Raw genomic sequence first — 11,482 nt, 5'->3', positions numbered from 1 at the left:
AGATGCAACTGTTGTGTTTTTTCCCCTTTTATTTTCCTGTTCATGTTTTTCTCAATACTGCCACAAGATTCAGGTATTTTCACTCTAGGGATGCCCAACTCTGCTTGTCAGTTGAATATTTGCTTCAAGAATTCAGAGTGCCACAAAATATTCTTTAAGCAAGATGGTGGTGGGTATAGAAGACTGGCTGACCATATTTGAACTAGCTGACCCAGCCCTTTGCGTTCATGGTATTACGGAACAGCGCATGGTATAAGCAACACATAGCGATCAAAAATTTGCAAAGATGGCTGCTCTTGCACGTTTTGTTAAAATACAACTGTTTGTGACAACGAAGAACATTTTAAAACAACCCCACCCTATCCCCTTTAAACTCAGCTTTCACAATTTCTTTTTTCAGCAAAAGTCTACTCAAAATTCACACATCCCCAGTTTTAGAAATCATCAAAACCATTTCATGAAAGCCGTTCACAAGAGGAAATACTGTACCATGACAATGTCAGGAAACAAATGCTAAATTTATGCACATCATTACAAATGAATCACTTTGAAGCTCAGTGACACTTTAATTCCTTAGATATAAACAAGCTTGTTTTCCTTCAAAGACGCAAGGGGGACACATGCAAAAAAAATAAAAATAAAAAAAAACAACAAAAAAGAAGCTTGAAAAAAATTTATTGAAGGCTATCATTTAATATCCTGAAAGCTTAGCCTTTTTATAACAAAGGTTTCAAGAGGGAAGTTCAATTCTCAGACATTTGTGACTACTAGCCCCTTTCTAATAATGCAGATATTTGGTGTTTGGAATCAATCCTATGTATAGGTCGACTTCATAGAAAAATAATTTCATTGCTAAATGTAAAGAGAGATATTCTGGCCCTAAATAATTGAAAAAAATGAAGATGAGACATTTTAGTATTCTTAAAGCTGTTACTCTGTGTGTCCTTTTGACAACAACTTTTTCATATATAATCCTTTGGCAGCGCTACACTATAGTAAAATTCATTTCTTGACATGCAAAGCAATATGGCTTATAAATATAATATATAGAACACAAATTTCCAAATTCCCTGGTGACCAGCAGCTGATGCAGTGAAGAAGATCTTGACTTATCCCATATTAATTTTGTACTTTCACTGGTATTCCCCCAAAAGGTCCCTGGAAAAACAAAAGGACATGCTGTAATTAGGACCAGTTACAGTATTCAGAAGATTAAACATATGTGGAAGACATTTTTCCTGGTTTAGATTTAACTGATATTAGTTCCACAATCCCTTCAATTATAGATTGAAAGCACAATTATTTCTAAAGGTAAAGCTGTTAAAAAGATTCTTAGTAGATGTTGTTAAACAACATTTTTCATGTTGTACTAGATGCTAAATTTGCTAAATGCAAAAAAAAAAAATGAAAATGCCAATAAAATGTATATTTTAATAATTATTTTCAAGCTTTAATAATAAGAATTAGTATTTGTTGGCCTACATTCTCAAAAGTGACTAGTGATTTTGGATGTTTCCATTTTTGTGTGAGATGCATGAAAGAGACCTAATTTTCATTGGGAAGGCACTCAGCATCTTTGGAAATCAAACACCTTACACAAATGTCTCAATTTGAGCAGTATTGTCTTTAAAGTGCTTTACAAACATCAATACATAATTCCTAAAATGCCCCGAGAACTGGGTTAGAAAATTTTATTTTCCCATTTTACAAACAGGAAAACTGAGGCAGGGGGCTTAAATTACCCGCCTTAGCCATAGAGGTTTTTCATGTCATAGGAGGGATTAGAGCTCAGGAGTTCCTGGCTCCCACTCCTGTGCTCAGACCACTCTTTTAGACTGTATTCATTTTCACAAAAATCTCTGATATGTTTTAATAATATTTTGTGGTTATAATTGTTATAATCAGTTTCTTTTATCAATAATTTATTTTGGGCCAAATACTTGTCAAAGTCAAATCAATGGCAAAACTCCCATTAACTTAAATAGGAACAAAATTTGGCTCTTGATACAAAACATAGACTATACTTGGAATGGTTTTGCTTATGGTATATGGCACAGTCTGTAGTCCAACATTTTTAATATGTGTATGGGTATAAATAAATAGTGACAGCTAAGTGAAAAATGAGCTGCCTTTCCTCAGTGTGATGCAAGTATATTAAAAATCTAAATATACTAAGATTTAAGATGATCAAAATTCAGTCACCTCTGGGTAACTTTTGTGTTAATCAGCCATTTTAAGAAGTCTTTGGCAGTCATCTCATCGAGGATTTTGTTGATATCACTGGTAAAAGTGCCATCTGCATGTCTTCTATCCAGTTCTTCAACTGCATTAGCTTCTTCTGAGAAACTTTAAAGGGGAGAAATTGTCAAATAATATCTGTGCAGACCAGAATAAAAAAACCTCTTCAAGGGCCTCATCTTGCAGTCTTTACACACTCAAAGCTCCCACTGATTTCAAGGGATGCAAGACTAGTCCAGTATTAGAATGTTCTATGTTAAAGGAACATTTGGAGCACTTCTCAGTAAGAGAAGACAGTTTGGATGTCTTCCTTTCCCAGTTAGGGCACTGTTTCTCAAAGATTTTTTAAGTGAGCCTTAATTCCTCAATTATAATTAAAAAAAATAAAAAGCCAGAAACACCAGACCTAATACATCAAATTGCAGTTTCCTAAACCAATGTTACTCGCAGCTGAGATTAAAACATAATCAAATCCACTGTAAACATAATAAACTTTTCTGCTTAAGAATGAAGTATTATTACATTGTAGCCAACTGTTTCAAGCAGCTGATTAATAGTTTTATTGGATTTATGAAGTCCTAGCTTCATAATTCCTGAAGTGTTTAGTGCATGAATATTTACCCTTTTAGCAAAATTGATTGGGAGCTTTGTGAATTAACATCTGCCAGTTATAGTATTTTCCTAAATTGTGTGTATTGTATGCTGTATACAGACATATGGGGCCAGGGGTGCTGGGACAATTTTTATAGTCAGATGCTGAGAACCATTTAACTGCTCTTTAAACCCTGTACATAATGGAAACCGCTTCAAGCCAGGGGGTGAGGCAGAACCCCTGGCACCCCTAATTCCATCACCTATGTATGAGGCCAGATCCCGGCTCCTCTTTGTGCCCCTGGATATCCAGAGATTCCCCTGACAGACACCTTTACCCCATTTGCTCCCTCCCACCAGGCAAAGGGGGTTCTTTAATTGACTGGGGTCAAGCGGTTGGAGCTGGAGCACACTGTGCTCTGGTGGTCTCTGGCGGGCAGAATAGTCCCCTAGGGGAGCCCTCTAACTTGCATAATTTACAATGGCCATTAGGTCGTTCTATGGGATCCCAGAGACTAGTCTGACCTCGAATAAGGCCAAGGATCAAGTTTTCAGAAAGGTGATTTACACTTACCCCATTTTCCCACCCAGGACTCTGGGCTGAACACAGCTCAACCAGACCTGGGAACTTGGCCCCTAATTTTTACCTCCATTATCTACAGACACACGGGTACCTTTCTGCTGCCCCGAATGCTATTCATTACCCATGACAACAAGCCTACTGGAAATCAGAATGTCAATATCAGAACTTGACACCATTCTCTTTTCAATAGCTGATCTCACTCTTTAATGCTGTCCTTTCGGGGACAGCCAGTCCTTCCAGGAACACTTTATCTGTTGGCTCTTCCTAGACTCCAACACACAATCTTGTCTTAGAGATATTTTATTATTATTGATATTATTATTATTATTTTGTATATAGTGCCAGAGACATACACGGTGCTTTACAGCTGGTAAAATGTATTTTTTCAAAGAACAGAGGGTGAAATGAAATCCCTGCCCTGAAGAGCTTACAGTCTAAAGGCCCAAATAAGTACAGAACGGATAACAGATGAGAACACTGTAGTTGCTAAGCCATGAAGAGCAGGGGGGATTGGAAATAGGAAGAGACCGAGGATGCTTGGAAACGATTAAATGGGAGGCTGTTCTAAGTGTAAGGTTATAATGAAAGAAGGTATAAAGTCAGGAATGAGAGGAGTGCGTAAGCAGGAAAGAGTGAAGCTTGTGATAGGTGTATGGAGTAAGAGGATGTAGGAGCAAAGACGTCAGAAATGTAGGTGGGGGCAGAGCTATGGAAGGGCACTTAACGACAGGGAGACGAATCTTGAACTTACTGCAGTAAAGAGATCTTAGAAAGGGAAAAGGGTGGGGGGGATTCTGGAGGAAAGACTGGTTCAGATTTAAACATGTTGACCTTGAATCTAACTTGACCTTTTACAGTGTAACAACACATTAAACTTGTCAACATCTTCATTTTAATCTGTAGTAGGACTGAATCATTTTAAATGATCATCTCACACTCACAATGTATCTTAAGATACAAAGAAACATATGAAATACAGCAAGAATAAAACAAAAATACATTATGGTTCCATTAGGCTTGATTTCTAACCAGAAAAGCCAAACAACATTTAATGATAGGAACGGAGGGATTCTTACTCTCTTCTTCCTCGTCCGTTCACTAACCAAGCAATGAACTCTTTGGCAGCTTGACCTTCCAAATAAGAGGTGATGTCACTGGTGTAGGTGCCCTCGGCATGCCTCTCAAATTCAGCATGACGCCTCGAGAGTCCATTGCTGAAAGAAAAGCAGTTCTCTTATGATCAGGACCATGTTATCACTTCATCTATTTGTGCCCTTTGCTTGCTTCTGTTGACTTCTATTTCCTGCCAGACCAGCAGTTCTCATTAGCAGGAAGTTTCCCCCAAAATTAGCCTTCATATTTTCACCGTAGGTCTTAGTTACATCCCCTGGCACCACCCTAAATAATTCCATCATATCCCCCTTTTGTCTCTTAGCCAAACTGTATAGATTTAACTCCTTTTGCCTTCATTTCCTCCAGCCATTGAGCATTTTTGGTTACTTTTCTCTGAAGAACCTCCAGTTTTTCAATATCCATTTCGTCATGTGGTTTCCAGAACTATTTCAGGTGTGCTCACATCTAGGGTGTGTAGAAATGAACTGTTTCCTCCTTCTCCCTTGACACACTGCATTTGCTTATTCAGAACAAAATTGATCATTTTCTGAAGCCAAATTGCATGGCAAAATGTCGTCTAATTTGCTGCTCACTATAACTGCTCAGATCGTCCATTCCCTGCCTTCTGGCAGAGAAGACAAGTTTTGGAGCATTTTTCTCCAGTTGTATTAGTTTGCATTTATTTTTAGCATTTGTTATTTTCTGCCCATGTTTCAAATTTCTCTAGGGTCCTTTGCATTATTTTTCCATCTGCTTGGGAGTTTGACATTCCTCCCAATTAGTACCATCTGCACTTTTCAATTACATGCCATCTATTCCCCCTTCTACAATGAACAAGTTACATAAAAATGGACCTAACACTGATCCCTGTGCTACTCGGTTAAAATCTCTTGCTGCCTCATCATATATCATTCCTCTTTCATTGGTCCTATGTCCAGTATTGCTCCCCCAACTCCATATTTCTTAGGATTCCCATGCCTTCTCTCACACTTGTGGGATTTTAATACTTCTTCCTTTGTACCTTACTCATTAGATTTCTTTATTCCCTAAAATTTCCTTTCCTGAAATCTAATACTCTCATATTGCTACATTGTCAAAGCCATTCCTGAATTCAGTTAGCTCACAGCCACTGGTTCCAAGCTTCTCTATCATAATGAAAGTCTCAATAATTTCCTCCCTAATTGTAAAAATTAGACTCAGAATGCCTTCTTCTATGGCTGGAGTATCTAATTCCTGCATTATAATTATGAAGGTGTAAGGAATTCTCTATAGTGTTGGCTGTTTCCTACCCAACAGAAATCGTAATTGTTTCAATTCCTTCTGAGTAACATATCCAGCATTTTAAAGTACCTTGAGAGCTGGTCCAGGAATTTTTCATTCTCTCTCTCCTCCAGTGCTGGTTGTCTGTAGCAAAGGCCCAGAGTCATTATATCTCTTATATTATATTAGTACATTGCATTGTATGCATAATATGCATTAGCTCATAAAATGCTATTGAACATTATTTAAATATCACTGTCAAAATCTGTGAATGCTAAACTACACAGGTGAGTGCTTTCAGGGGCTATGAATGTAATTGAATACAGGCTCTTGAAACTCGTAGTTCCATACTTCTGTTTTTAAGGACCACCTTAGCACAGGAAGTTAAAATGTTAGCAGCACTAACTAAAGCCAGAAGGGACCTTTTGATCCCCCTTGTATATCATAGGCCATAGAATTTCATCCAGTTACTTCTATGCTGAGCCCAGAAACTTGTATTTGACCAAAACATATCTTCCAAAAAGGTATGCACTGCCAGTATTTCTGTGGCACAATCGAGGTATCTAGTGGCCGACAAAGCTTAATCCTTGATAAGTGTTCTATAAGGAGACCACAGGATCAGAGTAGCTAAATATGGAAAAGACCTATTAGGTCACTGAGTCCATCTTCCTGCAAGAGTTTCCTTACAGATGACAAATCGGATCCCACACTAATACCTGACAAAAGACTGGGTTACTACCCACTTCGTCAGATGCATGCACTAGATTATGGATGTGCATGGAGATTTAGAATGATTTTCCCAATATGCTTACCCACTTCTTTTAGTGCTCATTAACCATTGTACAAAATCCTGAGCTCGTCTAGTGTCCAAGTACTTGCTGTAATCACTGGTGAATGTGCCTTGTGAATGACGTTTTACTTCATTCAGCTGTCTAGATTCATCTAATGGTTCAGTCTGGGAAGCTTTGAATGATCTGTGAATAGTTTGTAATACATTAATCAGCATTGATGATAGCACTTTCTACAGGTGCTATACCTGCATTGACTTCTTTTTTTAAAAAAAAATTCTATCTTCCAACAGAATAAGAACAAAGAAAAGAAACAAAAATTACTTGCTACTGATATGATTGTTAGCTGGCTGACAGAGTCAATCAGTATAGCAGCCTGGTAACTGTATAACTAAGAGTCTATTAGTACAACAATAAAAGGGTACTGTTAGAAACACCAAACAACTGGTGTGCTGCACGTTGCAATACAGATATCCTTCTCTGATGCATAGATGAATTAAATATACTGTAATATTATAAAAAACTTTTCCTCAAGTCAAAGATTTTGCATCGAGTTGCGGGAAAAGTACAGGGGAGTATGTTTGGATTATTCTGAGACATTTGATTTGTAGTGTTTACCTGGATTTCTCTTCTGTGTCTTGAAGAGGATTTTGCCAGCTGCCTTGAATGATCATTAAAAGCAATCCAGCCACAAAATAAATGCTTTTCATTTTCATTGCCTGTCAGAACACAGATGGGGGGAAGGGGAGGAATAAATATAGTCCTCTTTACATACTTTGGAGTCATTATACAGACAGGGAAACCCACTTGTATAGAATGGAGTGAAACTCCATGTATATGAGTGGAGAATGAAAATCCTACATAGTTTCAATGTGTTGCAATTTTCATACTATAACACCAGGTGGTTTTTAATTTTCTGAATTTATTGACTAAAGAAATAAAAGCAGAATCCCATCACAGTGTGCAGTGTCACATCCAGCCACTCTTCTTGCTCTAACTGAGCATTTTTTCTTCATCCCCTCACTTCTAGATCCTTGTGTTTTATATGCTTTTGTTTTTATCTTTTAAAGCAATGAACACCTGTAGGATTCGGCTCCTTGGGTAAAATAGGCAAATTTCAATCCGGAGTGTGACTTTTACAAAAAATAAATACATTTATGGTTAGAAATTTCTGATACAGAAGGTATATCAAATTCTGTTGTGTTTATGGTGCTTTTGATACAATGCTATAACTAGTACAGTCTCAGGTTAGTCCTTCATTAGGTTTATACCTTGCTTCAACCATGAAGGGCTGATCCCAATATGCTGCTAGGTGTGATGCATATTGCTGTGGGTAGTTCCATTGACTATATAAAATTAATAATAAAGGACTAGATTGTGATCTCTGTCTTACTCCCTGTGTGGTCTCATGAGTAAGATTACTCATTGTGAGTAAGAGTATCGCAGTGTGGCCCACAGTGTGTGTGTGTATGTGTATATATATATATTTTTTTTTGGTGGTTCAGAACTATATTGTGAATCTCTTATTCAGACTGATGAACACTTTCTCTCACACAAGTACTGTAGTCTCATTGTCTTCAATTATATATTTCAGTGAGCAATCACCAATGTGAGTAAGGTGTTTACCATCTGTTCTTTAGTATGTACATGTTAAACATTATCATTATTCAATGTACTATTATTAGTTTGATTTAGCTTACGGACCCAATATTGGAGATGAACAAATAATTGATTGTTTTGGTTTGCTGACAGAACTGGAAAAAAATGATTAAGGTTGAATGAACCATTTTGTTCAGTTTTTCATTTCATTTTGTTACATTTTTGGGTGCTTTTAACCTTAATTATTTTAAAAAAACCTAGCTAAATTTAGAATGAAATGTCATTTTGGAATGAAAAGTTAAAATATTTCATTTTGAAACTGTCAAACATTTTGACTATTCTCCAAATTCAACTCAAATTCACAGTTTTGACTGCCTTGAAACTGCATTTTTAATAGAATAAAATATTTGACCAAAATAATTTTGACCAACTCTACTCAATACTGAAAATACTTACTGCTGAGCATAGCCCCTATTACTGCAAATAGCCCTGTTGACTTCAATCAGACCACTCACACAAGTTAGCACATCAGCGAGCAGCAGTAGATATTTGCCTGGTCTGGTTCATAGACTAAAGTGATTTGTAATGAAAACATCTATGACATTGAAGCAAAAATATTATAAAGCAGCAAGTAGATTTTAAACTACTTGCTTTGGGTCAGTTCTTAACTTTATGAAACGATTGGTTAATAAAATTAATTAATATACATTTTGGACTCCTGCTTTTGGCTATTTAAAATAAATTAAACAAACCAAGATATTTAGCTCAAAAATTAGCTAATACTCATTAATTCATGCTTTAAAATCAGCATGGATGACAATGTTAATTCACTATAAAGCAACTGAAATTGTAATAAGTTCACAGAAATTGAATGTCACTGGAAGTGTTTCATCATGCTTTTGAACTGATACTCTATTGTGTGCCTGAAAGAGCCACTCTCCCATCCATGAAAATGTTCCAGAGAAGTTTATACTACAGTCTGAAAAACAAAGGGAGATAGGAAAATTGAGCCAGTTGAAATAAAATGTTAAGGGGCTAACTAAATCCCTGCAGGCCAATAAAAAAAACCCTAAATTTAACCTTCCACACCATTTGTAATCCTCCCCATTGGTCCAGAGTTCAGAATAAGGGACCCTTGTACACATCTAAAGCTAAATTCTGAACTGATTTATACCCTCATAAAATCCCAGTGATATTGTTTATTTGAATTCAGTGAGCCGCACAGAGTGTCAGTCAGAGCAGAAATGGACCCACTCTATACTGCATTACTTTGGCACCATGGCCTGAAGTAAGAACTGATCAGAAGCCTTGTTGTTTCAGGTTTATGCTATGACACATTTCAGAGCAGGTTTTCAGATATAACTGAGCATGACAACTTGTATCTTCCATGAATTATAAGATAACACACAACTGGACATGAAACGTAACAGAGTAGAAGATTCAGTGGATGCCAAATGACCAATAATTTGGCTAAAATCTATGAGTGGAAAATATAATAAGCCAAGTACTAGACAACTGATGGATAGCAACCACTTACCAGTAAGCACTGAATAAGGCTCATTGTTTATTGTACATAAGTATTCAGATCATCATATTAAGGTTTTCTTCCCCAGAGCTAAATACATATAACTTAGATGCAGAGCAATGATGCCAGAGAGGACGTACATAGAAGATCTGCATACAGCAGTATGTACTGAACACTCAGTGCAGGATATAGAAACCAAACAATCATGAAACTGGATTTCTAAATAGCTAGGGGCAGATCCACGGCTGGTGCAAATTGTCACAACTCAATTGACTTTCAGGGAGCTATGACAATTTACACCATCTGAGGATCTGCCCCCTGGTATTAACTACTTGTGTGCTCTGCCTGAGCAGAGCTGGAATGTTTGGCAGCAGTCTTCTAGTGCTGCTGTGATTAGGTAAGGCCCTATTTTCAATGGAATGTCACTGGCTAATAGCAGTACAATACTGCTGTGTTGCAACATAAGGCAATACTATTAAGTGGCATTTTAGTCAGAGCTAGAAAAATGAATTGAAGAATATAAGATTTACCATATTGGATCAGACCTTTGAGCCACGAAATCCATTATCCTATCTCTAGTAGTGGTCAATACCAAATACGCCAAAGGCAAGTGCCTTCATAATTGCAGCTGGCTGATCATGCAATGGTATACATAAAGAGGGATTCCTTTCTGACTTCTGTAGCGATTAGTTTATGCCCTGAAAGCATAAGGTTTGATTACTCTATTTCAACATACCCATGCATATTGTACCTAGAAGTGTCATATTGGTCCTAAAACTATTAAAATCCAGCTACAATATTTAACACTCTGTCCACTTGGAGTTGTACTTCAGTGGTACAACACTGACATCCAATGTTGATCCTAAAGAATACATCAGTTTCACATTTCACGTGTTTAAAGACTACAGGAGAAATCCTGACATCTATTCGCACTTATTTCTCAGTCAAAAGTTTCTAGAACAGGCAGGATTTGGCATGAAAGTGTTTGATTATTAAATACTGTTTATGTTGAATATCCTCAATAAGAAAAAGTTGATCTTCAGTAAATAATTTAGAAATATAAAGAGCGTGATTCAAAGTCTACTGAAATCTGTGGAAAGAATCTCATTGATTTCAGTGGGTTTTCGGGACAGATCCTTAAGCTCTGCAAGACCTTAAGTAATCCTGCAAAACTAACACAAAGTGCTTAATGTTATGTATGAGAGCATTCCCATTTACTTTGATATGATTTTGGCATATGTTTAAATTTAAGTAAGTGCTTGAGTTCTTTCTAAATAAGTATGTTTTCCAGAGTCAAGACCTTAGGTTGTATCAGCAAGTAGCATTTGGTGAGATTAGTAAAAAAGGAAAAGATTACTAAAGTATTTGCAAGATTTGAAAATCCTGAAGTTAGAGGAACCTGCCTTTTAGCCAGCCAGATATTTTGAAAAGTGCTGCACTTTCATTAAATATTTGTCAAATGTTTTATCTTAAAATGTAAGATGCATTTTTGTACATTTATTCTTCAATATTTAGCATTGGTAATCATGGTCAGTAATAGTTATTCATTTTCTATAAGTCAAAGACAAAAGTAGTAATTAGAAATGTGTTCTTATACTGTTCCTACTTCATTCTAGAAAACTCAAAAGTGTGCCCCATAGAGAAAGAGGAATTATTAACAAAAGAATATTTGTACAGATTTATTACCTATAATTATTTATTGAAAGCCAGATAAAACTATTTCCATAGCAAGGGGAACCTGGCTCTTGAATCTGTTTGAGAGGTTTAGATTTTTTGTAGAAACAG

At 36.6% G+C, this 11,482-nt stretch overlaps 1 protein-coding gene across 2 annotated transcripts; it reads right to left on the bottom strand.

Moving 5' to 3' along the window:
• Positions 1-886: 886 nt before the first annotated feature.
• Positions 887-7,289, bottom strand: GCG (glucagon). 2 transcript variants are annotated; one of them, XM_039495050.1, is made up of 5 exons: positions 7,192-7,289; positions 6,598-6,759; positions 4,489-4,626; positions 2,203-2,346; positions 887-1,158 (listed from the first exon to the last, which is right to left on the bottom strand). In XM_039495050.1, the coding sequence occupies exons 1-5, from the start codon at positions 7,287-7,289 to the stop codon at positions 1,134-1,136; spliced, it is 567 nt and encodes a 188-aa protein (XP_039350984.1). In that variant the 3' UTR covers positions 887-1,133. The 2 variants fall into 2 exon arrangements, with proteins under 2 accessions (XP_039350984.1, XP_039350985.1); XM_039495051.1 differs by lacking the exons at positions 887-1,158; positions 2,203-2,346 and adding an exon at positions 5,876-5,929 and having other exon boundaries at positions 4,485-4,626.
• Positions 7,290-11,482: the final 4,193 nt, after the last annotated feature.

This window comes from Mauremys reevesii, linkage group 11, assembly GCF_016161935.1.
Source record: "Mauremys reevesii isolate NIE-2019 linkage group 11, ASM1616193v1, whole genome shotgun sequence".
NCBI classification, from domain to species: Eukaryota; Metazoa; Chordata; order Testudines; family Geoemydidae; genus Mauremys; species Mauremys reevesii.
The sequence above is the reverse complement of the archived record's forward strand: the minus strand, read 5'-3'. Positions and strand labels throughout refer to the sequence as shown.